The 23,915-nt window shown below is 54.1% G+C and overlaps 1 protein-coding gene across 15 annotated transcripts in view; it reads right to left on the bottom strand.

The window, feature by feature from the left end:
* Positions 1–23,915, bottom strand: part of BCOR (BCL6 corepressor) — a 58,408-nt gene that overhangs the window by 11,025 nt on the left and 23,468 nt on the right. For 3 of the 15 annotated variants that reach the window (XM_085549024.1, XM_085549017.1, XM_085549013.1), the window contains exons 2-10: positions 17,708–17,839; positions 16,949–17,027; positions 13,303–16,116; positions 12,554–12,607; positions 11,925–12,108; positions 6,453–6,734; positions 5,711–6,064; positions 2,305–2,633; positions 1,711–1,971 (exon numbers count right to left, since the gene is read on the bottom strand). In XM_085549024.1, coding sequence (XP_085405150.1) covers positions 1,711–1,971; positions 2,305–2,633; positions 5,711–6,064; positions 6,453–6,734; positions 11,925–12,108; positions 12,554–12,607; positions 13,303–16,116; positions 16,949–17,027; positions 17,708–17,793 — 4,443 coding nt within the window. In that variant the 5' untranslated portion in view covers positions 17,794–17,839. Of the gene's footprint in view, positions 1–1,710; positions 1,972–2,304; positions 2,634–5,710; positions 6,065–6,452; positions 6,735–11,924; positions 12,109–12,553; positions 12,608–13,302; positions 16,117–16,948; positions 17,028–17,707; positions 17,840–19,851; positions 20,032–23,915 lie in introns of those variants that run through there. The other 12 variants (XM_085549040.1, XM_085549034.1, XM_085549029.1 and 9 more) reach the window with 6 other exon arrangements.

Here is a 23,915-nt window from a genome sequence, read left to right as displayed (position 1 = left end):
GGCTTTCTGCAGCCACCCTGATAAGGGCTGCAGCCAGCAGAAGCAGCGAAGCAGACAGAAAGCTCTCAGCCCCTGCTTGAGCAAGACCTCGGCCCATCGCAGCTCTTTGGAAAAGCTCCCATCGACCTGAGTGGAGAACAGAAAGCAAAGTGCCCGGTGTCCCATGGCAGACCACTATGCAATTGAGTGCTTGTCTTTGTAGATGACAAGCAGGAAGAAAATAACCACTCAAAACTAACAGCACACACTGCAATATATTTTGGCTTTGGATCCATGGGAAATTTTAGATCTTAAATAATTTAAATGACAAAGATTACCATAGTAACGTTGTAGCAACTAGCGCTCCTCCTCCCAGCTACAAGTGCCCCGAGATGGAAACAGCTGTGTCCAGAGCACAAACCACAGAACCACAGAATCACTGAGACTGGAAAAGACCTCTAAGATCCCCTAGCCCAACCAGCAGCCCATCACACCATGCCCACTGCCCACGTCCCTCAGTGCCACATCCACACTGTGCTGGAACACCCCCAGGGATGGTGACTGCACCAGCTCCCTGGGCAGCCTGTGCCACTGCAGCACTGCTCTGACTGAGAGGAAATTGTTCCTAATATCCAACTTGAACCTCTCCTGGCGCAACTTGAGACCATTCCCTCTCATCCTACCTGGAGGAAGAGGCTGATCCCCACCGCATCAGAATCTCCTTTCAGGTGATTATAGAGAGTGTAAAGGTCTCCCCCGAGCATCATCTTCTTCAGACTGATCAATCCCAGCTCCCTCAGCTGCTACCCATAAAACTTGTGCTCCAGACCCCTCACAGCTTCACTGCCCTTCTTGGAACACATTCCAAGGCCCCACTGTCTTTCTTGCAGTCACAGAATCATAGAATCATACAATTACTCAGGCTGGAAAAGACCTCAAAGATCATCAAGTCCAACCGCAGCCTAACCATAGTACCTTAACTCTAACAACCCTCTGCTAAATCGTATCTCTGAGCACCACATCCAAACGGCTCTTAAACACATCCAGTCAGAGAGGCCCATCCTCCTGCATGCCCTCTCCCAAAGCTGCAGGCCTCCCTCCACAGCCCCAGCCACATAGAGGCCATGTCCAGGCTCCAACAAGCCCTTAAGTGCTGCTGATGCTCAGACTGATACCACCAGTGCTGATGTGGAGGCTGCCCCTTCACCCAGCCACACTGAGGCCAGGAATCGCATGCTGCAGCACAAGGCCCAGCATTGCACAACACCTCTCAGACCTATATACCCAAATACAAGTGTCCTTTTGAACAGCTGAGCCACCGAGTGCACCACAGGGCTGATTGTGACCCAGGCTGCTGGCACAACGTGCATGGAGCACTCCCGTGGTACATCTGAGCATGCAGAACACCAAGTGCTGCATCACACACCCATCGCTCCTTGGAGAAAAGGGGGAAAAACAAAAGCCTGCTTCTAAACAACCCGCTCCTCCACCAGGGACAAAGGCAAAAATGACACTGCTCATTAGAGATCACCTTAAAAAAAAAAAAAAAAAAAAAAAAAGCCCTGGGTTCTATTTGCAGATGGTTCACATTTAGGCGGAAGCCAGGGCTGCAACAGACATTCACCCCATGCTCACTGCCCTCCCTGAGGGAGATAGGGGGGGTTAAAAAGGTTCCCACAGGGCCCCAGTCTCCCACCCATCCCACTGGAACACCCCCAGGCGCAGGCTCACCTCGTAGCCCAGGCGGGCCGCTCGCTGCAGCAGGGTTTCGCCTGCATTCTTGTTGACAATGAGGCGGCGAGCCTCAGGAGGCATGGGTCGGCTGGGAGGGGGTTCAGGAGGGGGGCTGGCCACCTGCAGCGTGGCAGGCTGGGGGGGCGGCGGGGCGGGCTGCAGCCGCTCATACAGCTTCTGCTCGTAGGGCTTGGCCGGTGAGGAGTCACAGTCTGAAGCAGGCTCCGTGCGTTTCCTCGCCTTCTTCGGTACCGCCACCTGTCAAAACCATCACCGTGTTGGGGTTTTTGTCTTTTACTTTTCCCTCCCCACTCTTACAATGCAGCATTTTGCCGGCAGAGAATTACGACTTTCTGCCGGCACTGAATTTCTTAAGAAGGCCCCGCAATGGCTTTTAAACACCAGCCTTCTCCATCCCCACAACAGCAGCTCAAACGCAGGCAGGGTAAGGAAAGCAAACGTAGAACGTGTAAAGCACACAAGGAAACGCTGGCGCGGAGCACCGCTGCCTGCATGCACGCAGCGCAGTTGCTCTGTGCGTTAGCTCTGCGCTCAGAGTGCTAGTGGGCAATTAAGGCTAAATAAAGATACCTTATCTTCGGCATTTTCGATATCTGTGGTGTCATCCCCTGTCAGGGATGACCTCCTCCTCCTCTCCTGCAGTGCCAAGTGTTTTGTTTTACACTGACGTTTCCCTGATGGCTTCTCGCACTCGGCGTATTTCTGCAGCAGAGACTCAGGTTGGAAATCCTCCTCTTCGTCTGTGTACAGCCCATCTGTCTTCCGGCTTTCTTTAATTTTCTGCTGTTTGGCAGCCAACCTCGAGGCTGGAGTGCAGCTTGGCTGAGCCTGCCTTTTGCTGTTTGCATTGCTGGATGAAAGGCTCTTCATGTGCGGAGACACTGGGAATACAGGCAAGCCTAAACGGGAAGGAAAGGCATTACACGTTGCATGGCGCGTTAAAAGCAAAACATATTGCTAGCACTTAACACGAGCTCCTTGACTGCTTAAGAGATCTACCAATTACATTTTCAAATCATTAATATTTCAAGCGTGCCGCATTCCAATTGTAAACAGCATCCTGCAATCTAACATCCACTAACAGTCGCGACACCCCGATGCAATGAGCTGCACTCAGCTCCCTGCCGCCAGTACCAAGCTGGGGAGCAGCTGCTCCTTACCTGGGCCGCCTGCTCCGGGCACCGGGAACCCAGCGCTCTGCATCTGTGCCCTGCCGGGCTCTGTCTGCAGGGATGGAGCTGGAAGGGGGAGAGGGAGAATGGAGAGTGTAGGGGAGTTTGGGGGGACAGCAGTGAGGGCAGCGAGAGAGGGAACATCCCTGCAGCAGTTATAAGTCAGCACAAGAGAGGCCTGTGGCAGGATGCTCACAAGGACATGTCTTCACAGAGGGTTGGTTCTTATGGGCCAAAAGCTACGGTGAGAAAAAGAGTGCAAGCAAGTCTGCAACAAAACAAGGACAGGAAAGTTGACTTTTCGTAGCCCAAATTCCCCTCAGGAAGAGAACTGAGATGACCTCAGAACCGAGTCCTCTGCAGAAAGATGCTCTAAGGGCGGCTGGAAAGGAAGGGACACTTCAGGCTGACAATGCCGCACCACTGAGAGAAGGTGCGGAAAAAACCCGCAGCACTTGAAAGAGGCTCTTCTCACCGAGGAGTCTCTGAAGTGATGCTGCTTTCAGAAGAGAAGAGGTGGCGGGAGCAAACAAGACACCAGGCTGCTCCCAGAACTGAAACCTTTATTTAAAGAGGCGTGATCCAGAGCCAGCTGGTAACAAAAAAATCTAAAATGCGCTCGGAAATAGAGCTGCGAAGGCAACTTGCACAAGACTTTCTGGATTAAAGGCAAAACCAGAAATCCCTTGGTTCTCTCGAGCCACTTTCTAGAAAAAGATGCACGCAGTGGTGTGCCAGCCAGATGTCGGGGAGTTTATGGAACACATGATGTGCAGATTGTGCACCAAAACTCAGTGAGCCTCCAGGCTCTGCAGCTGGGCAGGATGCCTTCCAGCTGAGGGCTGAGCCCACCACTGTGGGGCTGTCCTTCCAACACCACAGACCTTTCTGACCACGATGAGGGAGCAGCAAGAGCAGGCAGGAATATCCCTTTAATATCCATGCAAGTTAAAAAACCCAGCCCCATGAGTGATGTGGCTTGTGGTGAGCTGACTCAGAGCAGGGCCGGCTCCCTGCCCGCAGGCTGCAGGATGCCTTGGCCGCTGCCGGCACCGCGGGCCATGGCTGGAGTAATGCAGGAGCGTGGCTCCCAGCACGGCCAGCATGTGGGAGCAGCCACAGAGAGAAACAGTCAGAGAGACAAGGGTCTGCTCCTGCATTAGAAACACCTGCTTGAAGCCAGAAATTTGAGGACAGGTCCCAGGTGAGAAGGAACAAGCAGAAGTCTCCATCCTGGCGTGACCACCACACAGTGAATGCTCTGTTGCAGAACAGGGAAAACTTCCCCATCTTGGTGAACTAGGAAGAGCAGATTCAAAAGGCTTACACTTCAGTGGGGCCAGCAATGTGACCTGAACGGTTTCCAGAACCTCCACACAGTGGCCACCGAGGAACAACTTAGATGGGTTTATGGTTTTATGAGAGGCTTCCAAAACCAGAAGGCTTTTCATAGCCACGGGGTGACTGAATCTCAATACCTCAGAGAGCAGGGCATGAATGGGGCGGCATCTTTTTCCCGAGGTTATGTTTTAAGAGAAGACTGCCACTGCCTCGGGAGGCATTGCGGGGGAAAGCCAAGCATCCTCACACAATGCACCTCCTTGTTAGTGACCCTCGTTTAATCTCTACAAGATATCTCTTTCTGGAAGTACAAAGGAGAGCAGAAGATGGGCAGGGATGTCTGAGCGGATACCACACTCACCAAGGCAGCGCATAAAGCAAGGGAGGAAGAGTCAAAGCTCCTTTTAAACTATGTCTTGATCTTCTGCTCCATAAATCTTTTTAGAGAATCTTCCCCAACGATAAGCATCAAAGTTTGGGGTTTTCTGCAGTTAGATCATCATAACAAGTAGAAAGATGGTCTAGAAGCTTTAGGACGGAACTGAGGCTGGCAGCTTTGCCTGTGACTGCTTTGGAGATGCCACCCAGGAACACTGTCCCCAGTGCAAGGTGACCTGTCTTCAGTCCTGACCTTGGTGTGAGACAGCAGGACCCCTTCCTTCTGCTTCTCCCTCCCAAGGGGGTCTCAGCAATGCCACCAGCTTGATGGAGCTGCCAGCCCTGGGGGAGCCCAAGCATCTACCTGAGAGCTGCCCCACCACAGCCTCTCCCCAGGACAGGGACTGAGCAGAAAGGAGGAGAGAGGGCAGGGAAAGGGGACACTGGGGAAACAGTCAGAAAAAAAGCCAAGGAAATGGGATGCCCCTTCAGGTGACCCCACACGAGAGAGCCTGAGCACCTGGGGCCACAGGGCAGGGAGAATGCCTGGAGCAAACCAGCCAGACACCTCTTGGGGAGGACAACTAAGCCTGGCTCCAGCCCTGAGAGGAAGAGGCAGGGAAGCCCAGCAGCGTACAGAGTGATGGAGACATTGGGTTCCCGGACACACCGCTGGTAGCTGTCCCTGTGCTGCCCACCCCACCACTCCGATCCCACACCCAGACTGACAGCCTGCTCCCTCCCCGCCTCCCTTGCCCACCACCACCATACACCCCCTCCTCCCTACCCCCATCTCCTTGAGAGACACAAGCTCCATCCCCACGTTATCTACAAGAGGGTTATTTAAAGCCAGAAGGCACACGCACGCACAAACACGTAGTTACACACACATACACAAACACATTTGCTTGTCTGCCAAGTATCAGCTACGGTGCAGCTCGTACAGAGGAGGTGTCAGTGCTTACACAAAGATAGAGAGATAGATACTTTTAAAATAAAGCTCTCGACAGTTCCTTAACATCGGTGGCAGCATGCGTCACTGTAAATGCTAAAGCCAGCGGGTTTCCCTAGTAGTCTCTGCATACCTTGTTCATTGTCACTTGTTTTGAGGGACTCTTCAGACCAACTTCTATTGCTTTTGGCCTCTGACCTTTTCTTGGTGTGCCTTTCTTCTGTGAAGTCTTTGACCTTTGCAGTGGCCTCTGGCTGAACAGCCTCAGCTAAATCTTTCCTGCTTTGCCGGCCCAACTTGCCGGACGGGGATCTCTCTGGTGACACCTGCTGCTCCCATAGTTCCCTAAGATGCTGCAGGTGACGCTGCTTTTTGGGATGGAGCCCTGTTAATTCAATGCACACCTTCAGGTTGGTCACCTCATTACAATTGGGCTCTTCTAAGTGGTTAGAGGAATTGTTTGTCATTTCCCTCTCAGGCCAGTCATCTAATGGAAAAATAACTAAAAATTAATCAAAAGGCCCCCTCAACTTAAAACAAAAGCTACATTTCACTTTCGGGGCATATAGTCTCACCGCACTATGCATTTTAAAGGGTTACATGCACTACATGGTAACTCGCACTGCTGTGGCTACAGTGTCCAAGGACTAGTGCTTTACCCGTGTATACCAGGGTTTTTATATATACGTATATATATATATACACACGCACATATATATACATACATATATATATACATGTATATAATTTTAAGTGAAATGACAGTGCTCACATTAGTAACTATCAAGTTCAAAAATGGAAACACATTAAAGCCAAAGGGATGTTCCCTTCACAAGACATTCCATGAGAGAGACCACAGCAAAATGCCACCTTACCTTTGGAGCTCTTCTTCTTTTTTGCCTTTGATATAAATTCGTCCTGCAGCTCATCCACAAAGCCCTCACTTTGGCTGCCATCGTTTTGCACTCTCTCACCAGAGTGTTTACGCTTCCTGTCCAGACGCGGACATGGATGTTGGCCAGTCTCTTCTGTTGGCTGGTCTTCCGCTTTGTCGTATATAGAGTGTCTCTCTAAATAACATTTCTCATTTGAGAGATCTTTTTCCTCCAGAGCTTCGAGAAAGTGACCTTGGTTGTTTTCTGCACCAGCAAAGTTACCTGAAAATAAAATAGAACAAAGATGTAGTAAGCACAAAACAATTAACTGCAAGAAAGCTGTGCTCTCTGATCTCTTCAATGTCATCTCTATCATGAGTTAGGGTTTATGAGGCATGCAAGTAAACATGCAAACATACTTCAGAACAGCTCTCTGGCCAGCCTAGCCCAGCAGCTTTCTCAACCACTATGTACAGCTATCCCCCAAAAGATTTTCGCTGTTGTTTACACACCAGTTGGAGAAGTACAAAACTCACAATACTCGTAGCCATAGAAACATCACAATATATTTTTTAAGGTAAAGAAACATCTTTAGATATCGAAAGCCCAGACCCTTTTCAGCAAGCAACCTCGCCCCCGAGCCTTGCTAAGTAATAACCCAAGCTACACTTCGTAATGACTTTCTTTTCAAAAATACTCTCCGATTATAATAATGCATCATTTTCCCACTAATTCATAACTGTTCACTAACTTTGCTCATCAAAATGCAGATTCTGGCTTAAAAGCATTTGTCCCTTCTTCTGGAGATGTAAGTGGGAAACGGCGCACGCACATTCAGACACGGGAATACCACTAAGAATAGCGATGGTATTTTGCAAAAAGCACTACTTGAATCCAAGGTTATAAAAAGGCTTCCTCACATAAAGCAATCAGACAGACACGATCCTTATCATTTCCTTTAAAAAAAAAAAAACAACAAAATGCACTCGGAAGATTTCCAGACCAGGTGAAGATAGAAAAGTGTGCAAGGATGTGGCCTGGCAAAGCAACACAGAGACACTGTGCTGCTGTACTTGCTGTGCATGATTCTCTCCCCCAAAATTTAAGGACAGGCAGAGTGATTTTAAATAGATGTTTGCGTCCCAGGCCTTTTCCCAGGCACCTGCAGCCCCCAGTGCAGCCTGAGCGCACCCTTCTTTAATCCCAGAGCTGTAACTTCCTGCAGCTCTGTCAACACCCGCCGCTTTCACCGCATGTTTCGAATACATAAAGGGCAGGTGGGGGAAAAAAAGCTACGACCCCTCCCTAATGAGATTTTTCTTCATTGAAACTTGGAAAAGGTTCCAAGCACCACCCAGCAGTTTGCAGGCACCAGGAGACACCTCAGTGTTGCTTGACGCCTGCAGGGCCATTGTATAAAACAGCAGTAGATATTTGTCCAAGAAAAATCACAGTGCAAGTTGGCTTTTTCCAGGCACATGCTGGGATGTTCAAGCTGCTCTGCTATCTGGCCACCCCGCATCCCCCAAAACAAGGACGCATTTGGGAAGAAGCTGGAAAGCACCTCCCAAAGCAGCCCTCACAGGGTCACAGGCAGCAGCAGCCTGCGGAGGCTTTGGTCGCTCTTAATCTTCGGCCTCGCAGGAAGCAGCAATCTAATTCCAGCCCGCTGCCACCGCAGGCGACTGCCTCCGTATTAATTCCTTCCCTGCTGGAGGAGGGGAGGGGGGGCCTGGCACGGGGAGGCAGTGCCGAGACGCAAGGCAGAGGGCAGGGACGCACCATCCGTGCTGGCTGACGGCTCTCCCCCACCGGCACTGCTGGCGGGCTGTGGAGCAGTGACACAGCCAGGCCCCTGTGCTCACTAATCCATGTTGCATAACTGCCCCACAGAGCTGAGCGGGGCTGCGATGCTGCACAGGGCTCATCCAAGCTCCCTGTCAAGTGGGTTCCTGCAGCCTGTGAGAAACACAGTGAGCACAGAGCCAACAGGAGGTCTGGCAGCACAGCACTTACTTGCCCAACAATGACAAGGAGAAGTTGTTCGCCTTTGTTCCTTTAATCTGCCTCCCTGCATTCAGGTTGGGACTAGGGAAAATTTTTTCTCAGTAAGAGCAGTGCTGCAGTGGCACAGGGTGTGATGGGCTGACTGCTAGACAAGATGGTCTTAGAGGTCTTTTCCAGCCTTAATGATTCTACGAGTACAACATCCCTTTCTCTGCCCTAGGTGGAAAACAACAACAACATGCTTTGAGCCTTCCTATCCTCGTTATTCAACCAGCAAAGAGGTAGCCAGAAACAGGATAAATGCTGAGTTCTCATAGCAACACACCTCTATGAGCAAGGAGATTAAACTCTCAAACGTGTTCCTGCCTCAGCCCTCAAGCATCGCGACTCACCGCACGACGAGAATCAACACCAACACCTCAAACCATGGCTGCTCCTATGACGCTACTGACGAGGGGGTTCCTTCACACCTGGCTTCTGCCCAGAGCCACATCTCAGCACACAGGCTCACGAGAAGCAGTTCCACATGCACAGCAAAAAAAAAAAAAACCAAAAAAAAAACCACGCACAAACTTTCCTTTGTTTTTTTTCCACCTTCCTGTTGCCGTCAGCTGTTCGAGACTAGGGCCTCCCATGCAATGCAAACAAGGAAACGCATCTTTGTGTTTGAGCTGCAGTTCTTTTGTTCAAATAACATGGCAGCTAAAAACAGTGTTTCCTCTTCCCCGCAGCTACCTCGCACTGCATTCACTTAGGCAAGGCAGCCTTTATGCGTACCGGTGCTGTAATGACAGCCCAAGTGCTACAACCCAGCACCCAGCACCCAGATCATGACACAGTCAGAAAGTCACCTTCAGCACCAAATCCAGAGCATCGCACGGGTCAGAGGAAACCCAGCTGGTTCTGTGTCTTTTTTCGCCAAGCATCTCTGCCTGGGAACTTCCCCGATCTATTTCCTCTTGCCCCAGCAAACAAGCTACCGCTGTCTCCTGGCACAGATGTTTTTCCTTGTTGTTTGTATCATGTGAAGGCAATAACTGCACAGGGCATGGGACACGCTTACTTCTGCAGCCTCCCATTTGCCCATGTGTACTCCCAGCCCAGCAGAACAGATGAGCAGAAGGTTGCTGGATCACATGCACAGTGGCACCTCACTCGGATGCTGCCCATCAGCCAATTGCAGCTTTCACTTTCACGCACAGAAACTGCTTTAACTTTTTCCTCAAGCCTTAAAAACAGGTTTTTAACCTATCAGGTCCTATTCTCCCCTGTTAAGGACTAAATGGGCAGCATCTTCCTGCTATAAAATGAGATGAGCGGGTAATTATGCTCCCCGATGAGGAAATTCATGGCTTGCGGAATGCATTCAATCTTCCACACTCCGGTATGATTTTCAGCATCGCTCCGAGAGCTGTGCTACGCGCCAACATGCGATCATCACATGCCCGTATTGATGCGCGTGTCCATGCCAATAGCTTAAATCACTTGATCTCCAAACAATTCTCTGACTCATGACATATGCATCCTATAATTTATCGTGTTTGTGCTATGGAAATGCACCGAAGAAGCATTGCCTCAGCAACATTTACAAGTCACCTTGGCAACAAAGCAGCTTCGCTGCTGTTCTCGTAATGCCCAGGAAAACCTGAACAAGATGGGAGAGAATCAAAGCACCTCGACTTAGAGGTGTTTAGATTTCCTCAGCTTAGATTTCCTCTTACTGGGGCAGTACATCGCCTGCCTAAAATCAGGCACGAACCTCTGGCACAGCACGGTGAGGCAGTGCTGCAAAGCTCAGTGCTGCCAAGTCAGAGTAAAAGTTGAAGGAATCAGGTATTGCCTTCATTTGCCTCAAAAATAAGTCAGTGTGCGTGCTGCACACCTACGCAAAACAACCATCCCTGAGGGTGCCTTAACAGAAGAGCCTGCATCCCACCGGGTGCCTCTCTGAGCATCGCCTGCTGCGTTACCCAGCCTGCTGTTGTTGCACCGGCAGCAGCGAGCTGGCCCCGCGCTGCAGGCACATTAGCAAGCTTTCACGCCAAACACAACGGCGTGATTAGGAACTGGAGTAAGCTGGAAGAAAATGGCATTTCTCCCCTGATCTCAGGGTACAAGCAAAAGAGTGCAGTGTGCGTGGCCCTGCTCGTGCACTGGTGTGCTGGGAGATGCAGCTTGAGGCGTGCTGAGCCGCAGGCAGCCGGGGGCCTCCTGATTTATCTGCTGCTGTCCCCAGGGGCAGGAGGTGAAACACCACGATAAAAAACGTACTGAGGGCTGAATGTGCGCCTGTAAACACTGTCAGTAGCACAGACAAGGCATGCTGGAGAGGAGCTCTGATGTTAGGGGCTTATAGCTTCAGCCAGACTCCGATATTCCCCCCTAACCAGAGCACATCAGCAGCAGGCAGGAACAAACTAACACAAGACTGAGCACACTTCTGCCTCAGACGCGCTGCAGCCAGCAGACTCGGGAATGGGAGACCTCCGCGAGTGATAGATTTAAGGACGTACTGTAACACTGGCCTTTGGTGAGGGCAGCATGGGGGGGCAGGCAGTGTACTGTGCGTCCTTTCCTCCTGGATCCAATCGGGCGAGCGCCAGCTGGGTGCTGCCCTTCCTTCCCGCAGCCACCGCAGCGCACTGTGATGAGGGAAATCCCTCCCAGCCCCGCAGCTCAGCCTCCTCCCCAACCTGACGCTAATCCACTCTTAACACTCAGACCACCCCCCACTTGCCACCTGGCCAGGCCGACCCTCATTCACACTGCTATTTCACAGCAGCAATGCCACAATAACTTGATTTAGATGAGTAACGGAGCAAGCACGATTGACCGGCGTGCTGTCTGCCAGAAGCATTAAACAAAGACCAGAACAATAATTCAAAGTTATTAAATTGCCCAAATACATTTCCTACTGGCTTTACTCGTGCATCCCTACCCATGGCAGCACACACAGCCCCCAGGCTGCCCAACACACACCCACCAATGCACACACCAACATGGGCACCACAAAGCCCGGCGCTGCACTTCCCCTTGTTTAGTGATGCCTTCAGTGCAGGTTTTTGTTGTTGTTCTTTTTTTTGGTTTTTTGGTGGTTTTTTGTTGTTGGTTTTTTTTTTTTTTTTTTTGAGCAGTTAAAAACAAAGTAGCAGCAGGGGGAACGAATCCTTTCCTTAATTACTTCGTAAAAGAAAACCAATTTGGAAACTGATGGAAGCCAGATGCTTACCAACAGTTCCCAAAATAAGAAGCGATTTTGCTCGCATCACACAAAAAAAGCCAACACCGGCTATTTACTGATGCTCCTCCGCCTCCAGCACTCGATCCCCAGCACCACACACCCCCAGGGCCAGACAGAGCCATAGGACCTGTACAAGACACAGAGATCACCCCTCGCCAGTTCTGCCCGAGCTGCTGCGGCCAGACACACAGATGCACTTCCAAAAGCCATCAAAACGTGCTTACATCTGTCACTGTCATTTTGGTCAGCAATGGCATCTTCCAGAGCGACAGGCTTTGGCTTCTTTTCACCACTTCCTTTCAAGTTTTCCCAGTCTGCCTGGCTGAATCTGCAGACCTCTGAGTCTTTGGTAGCTGTTTGGCCTTCTCTCTCTTTCATCTCCAACTCTGAGAAGCGCATCATTGCACGCTAGAAAGAGAATTGATAAGAAAAAAAAAGTATTGCGATAAAAGCGCCTTCATTTACCTTACCTTCTATGAAAGCATTTCTAAAGAAAAAGCTGAGCCAGACAGTTAGCGTTAGAGTTTTAAGCACCTGACTTGTCAAACAGTGTTCTAGCATCGATACGCAAACAGCCACACAATTCTTTCTTACGTAAGCGTATATGTATGCATATACATATATATATACATATATAAATGTATACTGTATATAAAACAAAAACATTCGAACTCAGAGGTAAAAGGAGACAAAAACAAAAAGAAACAAAAAAAAATATAAAATAAAAACAACACGAAACTGTACAATGAATAAAGACGACCATGGCCCACAAACTTCCCTTTGTGTATTTGGAAATGAAATTTAACTCAAAGGTTTATGTAAGAGTCTAGTAATAAAAATTTGAAGAACTGACCTCACAGTAAGCAGCAGGTAGACATAAAATACTGTCCTCTTGTAATCCTTCCATCTATGTAATTAAAATGGGCACTCAATGGATCATTTAGATAATTTCATCCATTTTTATAAGCATCAACCACTTCTTTTCTTAACAATGCAAAACAATTTGGCTTAACTCATCCGTTCATTAAAAGTAAAATACCTTAAGGCTATTCCTACACAGTATCTCTCTGCCATCCCTCAGCATCAGCCTCAGTGCTGCCCCTACTCCTGACTACTTGCTCGCGTGGTGGAACCGTAGCGCAAGCCCCACTCCTCCATGGCCACTCTCCTCCGCACCGCACGGCACGCCTGGCATACTAATCACAGCTTGGGACACACTTTGCTAGCTGGCACTGCCGGCCGAGGCAGAGATTACAGCCATCGCTAGCGCTGCCATAGCATGCACTGCATTCCTGCTCGACTCCCCTCCACAACTGCAAACACATTTCATACATACATTAACATTTCTAGCAGATCTTATTAAGAGCCCTTTAAAACTTACTCGTGCATACATACATGAAAGTCATACATGCTATTCTTTACGCAACCTTGCTTTAATTAACAGGCTTCTCGTGCTACATAAAACCATTCCTGACAAGCACACCCTAGTGAAAGAATCCCTGTATTTCCCCACCTGCGCTGCTGATAGCAACTGTAATACTTGACTGTGACTTACTGCAAAGAAATAATGGCAAGCGCCGCACGTTGCACCGCGAGACTCACCTGTAGTGCCCGCTGCTCCCGGCTGAGCTGACTCGAGTCCGCGTACAGCTCGGTTGTCACACATTTGAACCGGTCACCTACATAACCCGCAGAGTTCGCGATGCGTTTTGCCAGTTTAGACGGCTTGGGTTTCAATATTTTGCCATCCGCAGAGTCTGCGTCATCAGGTCCATCTTTGGCATAGGTCTGGTTGGTTTCAAGGCTGGGCTGCGTGGTGCCCAAGCAGAACTGCTTGGTGTCGTCCTGCACTTTGCCAAAAGTCAATGCGGGGCCGTCGGTCTCGTGGGCAGCCTCCAGGAATGCAGGCGCAGGCTGGAGGGCCATTCTCTCTTTGCCTTGGACAGCAGATAGGTCTTCTTTCCTCAAACCAAACAACGCCGAGCTTGGGGCTTGCTTAAAATTATAGCTATCGTGCAGATCGTTGTTCCTTCCAAACTCAATAAAATCTCTGTGCTGAGATGCCTGCTCTGCCTTGTGCTTAGTTGGGTCGTTAGCCTGACCACCACTCTCAGCAGCAAAGCCAGCTTTTGCTAAGCTTGCCTCGCTTTTAGAGTCCTGCTCATCCCTCAGGAGCTCTGGGAAGAGATTCTTGTCGCTTTTGGAGGAGCTCTTGCCATGGCCAGAGGCCTGGTGTAACTTCACCATCTTATCACTGGACACAGCCTCATAGTGCACCTTGCCACCCGCCTCCAGCAGCTCAGGAAGCCTGCCACGCAGTGAAGGGTCCTCATAGCGTGGCCGCTCGTGGGACCGTGACCTCCGCTCTGCCTTCTCCTCCTTGCCCGTCTCCAGCGCCGAGTGCTGCAACAACATGGGGTGCACCATCCCCATGCCCAACGCGTCCTGGTATGTCATGAACTCACTGCGGCCAGCCGGGAGGCTGTATGGGAGGCCAGGCTTGGGAGCCAGGTGGCCAGGGTAGAGGCTGCCATTGGGCAGCAGGACCGGGTGTGGGTAGACATGCCCCTTGCCGTGCAGGGACAGAGGGCTGATGGCCAGGCCCTCCGGGACAGGGTACGGGAGGTAACTCCTGGGGTAGGGCAGATGTGGTGAGCGGAACGCCTCGTTGGGTGGCAGGAAGATGGGGCTGGAGGCCAGGGCGCTCTCGGTGGCTTTGAAGCCAGCTTCCTGGCCGCAGGGCTTGGTCACCTTATTGCTGTGCTTGGCCGAGGCGGCCAGGGGCTGCCCGACGTGCTGGATGACTGAGGCTGTGCTCTCGGCACCACCCCTGGCCACCTTGGTGCAATCTGTGTTGGCGTTGGGAGCTGGTGAGGCCGAAGCCGGCCGTCCCCCTGCAGGCACCGTCCCTGACACACTGCCTACCGCTGCCTCCGTGCCACCCATCCTGGGGCAGGAGGAGCTCCGTTGCTGCGGGATCACCCAGTCCAGCGCCTTGTTCTTCAGTGTGACACTCTTGCTGCTTTCCTCACCAGGACCAGGCCCAGGGACAATCCAAGAGGAAGGTGCCGTGCTGATGATCTCAGGCCGGTAGATGGGACAGGTCCCAGGGGAAAGGGTCTCCTTCTGGGCATCACCGCCTGGCAGCAGCGGCCCGCCTCCTGCCCGGCCATGCACCAGTACTGTTGGCGGCATTTTTTTCACGTGCTCCACTTTTCCGGCACCTTCAGCATCAACAACCTTTGCTGATAAGTCCAGTGGTTTGTCAGCAGCATCCTTGGCTGGGGCCTGCTTCTCGAGCAGCGGGGGCGAGCGGCTGTCCTTCCGCTCATGGCTGGCCTTTCTGGCATGGGGCACTGCCTGTGCTGGCCCTTCAGCAGCCTCACCCGCCTTGGGCACCTTGCCATTGGGCAGCCGGGCAGGTGGGAAGTCGCCACCCACGTTCAGGTAGGGCTTGGGGAGTGGGACAGAGGAGGAGGGCGATGTGGCGATGCTGGGGAAGTGTTTGTGGAACTCAGCGTAGGCATCCCCCACCTGAGCAGGCAGCGGGAGGCGAGGAGATGGCCGGGGCGAGTGTGGCAGCAGGAGCGCAGGGTCAGGTGCCAGGCCACTGGGTGCTGGCTTGGCAGCGGGGACACGGGGCTGTTTGCTGTTCGGCAGGTGCGGGTAGGCATGTGTCTCCACTGGCGCACCAGGGCTGACTCCCATCTTCCATGAGAGACCCTTGTCCGGACAGTGCACCAAGGGTGGGATGGCTGGGGATGCTGAGGCAGCCGAGATCCTCATGGGTGAGGCGAGAGAGGAGGGGATGTGGGGGGTAACGTAGTGGGAGGGGGGCAGATAAAGGAAGCGCTCGCCATTGGTGCAGACGGGCGAGTAGGCCAGGTGCTGCGGCAAGCTGTAGGTTGACTGCTGAGGTAGCAACGCCTTGTACATGTTCAACGAATACTTATTTGGTGAGTCAAGAAAAGGGTAGATGGTGGGCGTCGCACCCTCCATGTAGGGGTTCACCCAGGGGAGCCGTAGGTAGCTAGCACCATTGACGCCCAGAGGGCTCTGCTTGTCATTCGCGGCTCGGTCCAAGCCCAGCGTTTCTCCTGTCGGGACTGAGTTTTTTTGTATTCCAGGGGGCGTTTTGTAGATAGCGCTGAAGCCATTTGGGCCTTTTCCAGAGACAGCTGCATTTTCTACTGCCTCGGGAGCATTAGACTTAAACTGTATCTCCGGATTTCTTTCAGGAGTAAATCCGAGACCAGCTATAGAACCTGTAGCATCCCGCGTCTTTTCAGAGCCAAGTCCACACAAGCTGGAATAGACAATGCTACTAGGAACCCTGAGTCCTTCTCGCATAAGTCCAGACCTGTCCATGCTCAAAGCTGCCAGACTGTCAATGCGATGGGCCGTAGTTGCATCCACCTTCACAGAAGAAGAAACAGGTTACTCGTGCGCTCTGATAAAAAACGCTACCGCACAAACTGCAGATACACGATCATTTTGAAGAGAACCACCACCACGGCAAGCACATACTGAAAACACACAGAGGATAGTCACGCTGAATTCTACAAGAAGCTATGGAACAAAACAGACCGCTACAAACATCAGTAAAGATCTCTCTACATCTCCAATGCACTGATCAGAAACTAAAGCTTGAGGATCTAAAGCTCAAAAAGCCCAAATGTGCCCAGAGCCAGTGCATGGTGGACAGCAGCTCCCAGCCTTCAGCCCTGCCAACTGAGGTTGAGGCTGGGAGCATGGAGAGCAGAGCTCAGGGAGAGCAGGAGGGAAAGCCTCCTCCTTCCTCCTCCCCTCTTCCTCCTCCAGGAGCTCCCCCTCCTCCACAGCTTGATTGTAAGGCATCTGAGCATGCAGAGCAGAGCCAGGTCAGCCATCGCTCGACAACAAGGCGCTGAACTTCTCTGCTCGCTGCTCCCCACATGCTCTCAGAGGAGGAGACCGTCAGCTCTGGTGCTCAGGGACTACATGAACCGTTTGTGGTAGACATAGCGGTGTGCTGTGTGGCATTAGTCATAACGGAGCAAGAGGAGGATGAAGTCATACAGCAGCACACACCACAAAGTCAGAGCCAGGAGGCTAATGAGATAAACAAGCAAAGTCCCATCGCACCATTCCATAGAAACAATCCCTACGTGCCCCTGCAACAGAATGGTGTTTGAGTCGCTTCTCCACATGCAACATGCGGGAACACCGGCAGGTGGGGAGGACAGATGCGATAGCAATAATTTCTTACCACACTGTGATTCAGGTGGTTTTCTTCCCTCAACTCCAGTCTGTTTTTCGGTGCATCGCCATCGTTAACTGGGATTTTCCTATTAAAAAACAGAAGCTTGTTACTGGAAAGCACCCCACGTGCTTTGTTATCAGCCCAAGCTTGTATACTACAGCAGCCCCATCCCATACTGCATTTAGCTGTCTATGCACAGTGACTGCTTTAGCAATAAAGGACCTTTTGAGAACAAAACACACTGAGCCCACCTCGGGGCAGCCTCTTGCATTGCCCACAATTGTTATCACAATTTACTATTCGTCCCCCCCTTACTTTTTTCTTTTCTGCAAAGAAAATACACCGTTTTAAACACGCCCTTTCCACGTACCACCCATAAATGCTGCAACGGAGAAAATTACAACACACACAATAATGTCATACAACTGTCAGCTGTTCCATGCTAAAGAGGGGGCTGCACATCTGTGCCATAGCAGTGCTGCAGCACTGGGACTTGTTATCACGGCAAGCGCCGATAAAGAATATACCTTAGTGCCAAATTTCAAATCCTGGGGATAAAAACCGCTGACATGCAGCAGAAGGAAAGTTTCATCATTACCCCAAAGAACTCCCTTCAATCAAAGCACTTAAAGGCACACATCACTTCCATCAGACATCAGTGCCTGCATCGCCGCCACCCCCGGCACCCAGCTGATCCCTGTGCAGGAGGCAGCAAGCACACGGTGAGGCCTCGGCTGCACAACTTGCAGCAGCTTAAATATTTACCTGTCCTCATTAATTCCACACATGCGGACCCTTTCATTGCTCATCCAGCTATGAACGTTGCCATACAGGGGGGTTGCAGAAAGCATGACGTCTTCTTAAAAAAATCACTGCTTTTCTTCACGGTTTTATATTCTATTAAAAAAGGAGGGGGAGGAGGGGATGGGGGGGGAAGGAAGAAGAAAGTTGAGCAGATTTGTCTAGGAGGAAATGCAAACATCAGAGCTGAGCGGGCGGCCTCCCTCCAGGTCATTAATAATGAATGCCGCGTTGGTGCGGGGAGCGCGCTGCCTCCGCCAACCGCTAAGGGAGATACCCTGCAATAAAGGAGCAAATTGAGGGCATTTATAGGTCAGAGGAGAGGGATCTTTTCCCCAGCGCGCGTCCAGAAAATTAAGTACCATTCTGGGCTATCAACAAAGAAAACTTTCCGTGGCACGTTCAATCGGATCATGCCGCGATTCACACCGGCACCCAAACACCCACCTCGGTGGGGTCTGAGCAACGGGCTCCCCACAGCAGGCTGGGGCTGGCCACAGCGGATGAGAGGACGAGAGGCAGCCACGTCCCCACACCCAGCAGTGAAGGGAATGCCTCTCCCTCCCACCGCCACCTCAGCTCGCATTAAATCCTGCTTTGCTGCATGAGTGAAGTGTCAGGACAAGCTGCGTTTTATTAACAGGATTAGCGCGGCGCATGATTTATTCCGGTGCAAGATTTTAATTGCTCTTCGGAGGTCGAGTCGTTGCTTTCGACTGCACTTCAGCCCGCATCCCACTGCCGAATGCCAGGTTAAGAAGTAGGGGGAGCCTTAATGCACAGGATATCCCTCGGCTCTTCCTCTCTCGCAAAAATAGAAGCCCACGAGCGGGCGGCACGGCGCACACAGGGCTGACCGCGGGGAGCTCAGCGCATAGCGTCTCCCACCGCACGCAGCTTCCCCAGCAAACTCATTTCCTTTGTTAGGCTCTGGGATATGCAAATGACGGCTTTGGCATTTAATGGGGAAAGAATCCCAGATTGCGCCTCAGCACAATACTTTGCACACGTGGGGAGGGATGTAAGGGCCCGAGCGGCGTTCGCTCCCCAACACTTTCCTCTCCCCTCGGAGCGGCCTTTTGTGCTGAACTCCGCGTCTGGAACAAATGTATATTAATGGCACGGCGCCGTGACCCTCCTCTCCCCGGCACCGTTCGCTCTCCATAATGAAGCCCACAAAAATCGCTGCGAGGAAACAAAAATCTGCGGAGATTACAGATCGCGCTATCATTCAGAAGGAGTTATTTCACTGCAAAGACGGTTTCTGGACAGATTTACTGGTTTCCAGATGCGCCGCTCGTAATGTTTTCAATAGAGGCAGCAGCAGCATGGCTGGAGTGATTTAAGGCTTTCCGTTCGGCTGGTGGCCGCACCGCTGGGAGCCTCGCACCCCACTCCTTTTGGGGCCAGCTCTGGGCTTCTCCCTGGATGTGGATGGCTGAGATAAGGCACAGTGCTTGCACTGGAGCAACTAACAAAGCACAGAACTGCACCGGAGGACAAGACTCTCCTGCATCAGAGCCCTTTGGGGCGTGGGGTCACCAGCTGCAACCCCACCCCCTAAAGCCACCCCAGGCACACACGTGCGCTCAGCACCCCATGAACTGCAACAGCAAACTGCAATGGGGTACAAGTCTGCTAGTGCCAGCCCTCACATCACTGCAGCTGCACCTCTGGTCGCACCCTCATCGTCTCCCCTCCGGGAGTGCACGCAGTACTACGAGAAGGGCAGCGCTCCTCTATTTATATCCGCCTTCCGCGAGGGCGGCCCCGTTGCGAAACCCCGACGGCAGGCAGCGCGCTGCGCAGCGGGGAGAGCAAGGCCGCGTCCCTGCATCCGCCCCTCCCTCCCTCCCCCTCCGTCCCCTTCCTCCTCCTCTCCCCGCTGTGCACCGCCCGTCCCGGAGCGCCACAGCCCCCGGAGCGCGACCGGCATTTCCTCCGGGAGGTGCAATGCCCGATAGGGCCCTCCAAGGCTAAATATAGGCGGTGATGCGCGACGGGGGGAGGCACGGGGGAGGTGGGGGGGAGAGCGAGACGCGCACACGCGGTTCCGCAGCGCTGCCGCCGTGTGAAACCAGCTGTGAGCGGCGCCTGCAAGCACTGACCTGCACACAACGCCGTGCCGAGCCCAGCCGGCAGCGCCCGGCCCCTCACCGCAGGGGCAGGCGGGGGCACACCGCGCTGCTCGGGAGGCGGATTAGAGCGGGGAGCGTTCGGGTCTCCCTCGCAACGTCAAACAGACTTTTGGCAGCCGTCGACGCCAGCGGCAGCACCAAGTTTTGTTCACGCGCTCTTGGCGTGGAAACGAGAAAAACACGGTGAAGAAGGAAGAGAGGAGGAAGGAAGACGATTCCTCGCGGCCCCGGGAGCCGAGCCGGGGGGTGGCCGTCGAGGGGGGGGCGGGGGGGGGCAGGACGGCCGTCGGGGCCGCGGCGCGGGGAGCCAGGAAGCGGGGCGGGGGGAACGGCGCAGCGGCGCACGAGTTCCCTTCTGGCGCCTTTCCTCTTTCCACCTCCAGCCCCGCCTGGCTGCCCGCCAGTTTCCACTGCACAACCGCGGGGCCGGCGGCAGCGCTGCGGCTGGGGGGGGGGTGGGTAGGGGGGAGAGCGAGGGCTGCGCCGGGGGCACGGGGGGGGGGGGGGAGCGGGCGGCAATCGAGGGCGGCCCCAGCGCTCGGTTCCAGGCCGCTGGAAGGATCATTGGTAGATTTGCGTAAATCCCGGCGTGGGGAGAGAGAAGCAATCGGGGACTCGTAGCGATCTCCTTCGATTAGCCCTCATCTGGAGTTTGATTTAAAGGGCAGCGCTCGGGCGGTATTTATAAGCTTAAATGCGGGCGGCCGCTCAGAGCCGCTGCGTTCCTTGCCTCCTCGAGTCCCAGTTCCCTATCGCTGAGCCCCGGCGGCGGGCAGCGAGCTGGCATCGGCTGCGTGGCTCGAGGGAGGGGAGAGAGGCTGTGCTTTTTGCAAAATAAACGATAAAAATAGGCAAAATATCGCCGGTTATTTGTTGCAGCCTCCCCGCGGCATCCCCATCAGCCACACCAGCACCAGAGCCGGAGGAGGAAGCCGCAGGGCTCGAGAGCCGCCGCTCGGCTCCGCGGATTAGAGCACGAGTGTGACCTTTACCCGGGACGTGTGGCATTTCATTTAAGCGCAGCGCCCGGCACAATGCGCCAGCGAGATCGCTAACCCGATTGGAAATCCACCTCGAGCCGTGCGCGGCTCCTCTGCGGGTCCCGATGTGAGGGCTCCGCCGCAACCCCCTCCCCCCGCAACATCACGTGGCGGACGGCGGACGGGACTCGCCACCGGGTAAACACGGGGCGGTCCGGGGGGGCACCGCGCCGAGCCCGGCTTCGGCCCAGCGGAGCTACTGCCCCCCCACACCAACACATACACACACATACACACACTCTCTCGATCTCTCGCGGTGGCCCCGGGGAGGGAGGGAGAGGGAGGGGCGGTCCGCCCCCCCCCCCCCGCTCCGTCTGTCACGCCTTGGCCCCGCACAAGCAGCGCCGGAGCGGCAGCAGCGCTTTCCCCTTTCCCATATGCCGCGAGGCGAATCGTCGCGCTGCTCTCGGCGCCGGTTACAGCCAAAAAGGGAGGAAAGGAAAAAAAAAAAAAAGAAAGAAAAAAAAAGTTTTCAATTAATGATAAGCTCGGGGACTGGGGAAGGGGGCGGGGAGGCGGCCAATAAGAAGGGAGAGGCAAAATGGCTGCGAGCCCTCGGGCGGACCTGCCCGCCCCCGGCCCGCGGGAAGGGAGCTCCGGGGAAGCCCCGCTCCGCTCCGAGGGGCGGCCCAGGGCTGAGGGTCCCCGGCTCCGCGGGGAGGATCTCCCGACGACAGTGGGGACGCAGCGCCGGCAGCACCGTACGGTGCCGGTAGCCACGACGCCCCGCGGTTCCCCGCACGTCCCGCCGCAGCGCTCCGGAGGCGGCGGGGAGGGGGAGCGCGGCTCGGCGAACCCCGGCTTCCCCATCCTCCCCATCCTCCCCTCCCCCGGCGGCAGCACGGCCCCCTCCGGCCGCCCACCCGCCGCGGCATCTCCCCGCCCGGCCGCCCGCGCCATTTTAGAGGCACACACACACACACACACACACACACACACACACACACATACACACGCGCTCGCCCACGCTCGCTCGCACACACGCACGGAGCGAGGTTTCCGCCGGAGCCAACGGCACGGCCGGGCCCGCAGCAGGGGGGGCGGGGGAGGGGAAGCGGCGCTCGCACGGCACCGCAGGTAACACAGGGCCGAGGGGAGGGAGGGAGGGAGGGAGAGCTGCCCCGAGCGCCCCCGCCCCATTAACCCGCCGCGCCCTCGGCGCCCCGGGAGCGCTCATTGTCGCCTTTATCCCGGGCGGCTTTGGCTTTTCAGGAGGGCGAGAGAGAGAAAAGAGAGGGAGAAAAAAAAAAGAGAGAAAGAAAGCAAAAAAAAAAAAAGAGAGAGAGAGAAAAACCCCCGAGCCAGCCCCTTCCCCCCGCCCGCCCCCATTGTTCGGCCGCGGGAGGCCGAGCGGTGGGCGAGCGCAGCGCTGGGTTGCCATTCCCGGCTGCGCCCCGCTGGTCGTCCCCCCCACACACACCCCCTGTCTGTCACAGCAACTTCAGGGCTGGGGGGATCCCCCTCCCGTAGCCCCCAGCAATACAGAACGACGAGAGAGTTGGACCGAAGGCCGCACTCCCCTGCGCAGCGCTACGCTCGGTACGCGGCCCCGTTGCCCCCCCGTGGCACCCCCCGGGCTGTTCTCAGCCGTCCGCCCTCTGTTCCCATCGGGGCCGCCCCGGCTCAGCGCTCCCGGCCCCGACCGCCGCCGCACGGCGGGGAGGTGAGGCCCCCCCGCATCCGTCGGGGACGTTGGGAGATATTGATCACGGACGCCTTCATTTTGCATAATTGCGGCTGACAGGGCCTGTGGTTCCCTCATTTACGGAGCAACAGCTTCGAGGGGCTGATGGATGGGGAGCTGAGGGAGCCGCCCCCCTCCCCCGGCTCCACAACCCCACCGGGCCTCCGCGACTCGGGCTGCAAATGGCTGGCACGGCTCGGCACAGCACAGCACAGCAAGGCTTGGCTCAGCACGGCACGGCAGCGTAACACAGCTCAGCAGGACACGGCTCGGCTCAACAGGACACAACACGGCACGGCTCAGCACAGCACGGCTTGGCTCAGCACGGCACAGTGCTTTCCCCACTCCCGGCTCAGCACGAAAAGTGCTTGGGAAGTTGGGGCTTATCCTCCCTTTTCTTTCCGTCTCCCCTCCCAACAACTCGCAAACAAACAGCTCAGTTTCTCCTAAACAACATGTAAGAATGATGTTATGCCTCATAAGTTCAGGTCGGGCTCATGGCGCTGCTGTTTCTCCCCGCTGGGAAACCCTTCCCGAGCACTTCTGGAAGTGCTGGCGATTCCCCAGCCAGGGAAGCCAACATCTCTGCAGCCACATATCCCAACCCAGCATCACCGTTCTGAAGACGCAGAAGGGGAAAAATAAAGCAGTGGTGGTGGGGGGGAGGGGAGTAGGGGGAAGAAACCCCAACCAGAACGCTCAGCTCTTAGGAAAGCGAATAAAAAAAGAAAGATAAAGGATTGGGGGAAGAAATAAGGAGCAAAAGTTGCCGTGCACGCCGATGCCCCGCGGCGCAGAGCCCCCAAAGCCGAGACAAAGCCGCGACCGGAGCGCGCTGCAGATGGGCGGCGATGGGTTTGTGCCGCCGCTCAGAGCTTTAATTACTCGTTCTTGATCCGTGGGACTACGACACGACACCGCCAAGGTTAAAATGCCCTGAACGGCTCTGAGCAGATGTGAACGAGTTGGCAGACGCGCAAATGAGGTCTGCCTCTAAGCATGATAACAAGTGACTAATACATTGCATATCGCTGAAAGAAAATTATTTTTCTCTAATTTGCATTAGCTTTTTCTCTTTTTTTTTCCCCCGTTCTTTTTTTCTTTGCCTTTTCCTTTACACCGGCGACATTCCCCGCTCCGAGGCTGCAGCGTAATCCTGCAAACACCGCGGCTGGCTTTCAGAGGTGGTGGCAGGAGGCAGAGATGGCGGTGTTGGGGCCGTGCGGCCCTGTTTATCTTTCTGCCTTCCCTCCCAGCGTGTTTCGCAAGCCCTATTCCTGCACGTGTCACACCGACACCCTGGCAGAGGA

The sequence above is a fragment of the Coturnix japonica genome, chromosome 1 (genome assembly GCF_054131305.1).
Source record: "Coturnix japonica strain WE chromosome 1, WE-NBRP24, whole genome shotgun sequence".
NCBI classification, from domain to species: Eukaryota; Metazoa; Chordata; class Aves; order Galliformes; family Phasianidae; genus Coturnix; species Coturnix japonica.
This window is presented reverse-complemented; position numbering and strand designations above follow the sequence as displayed.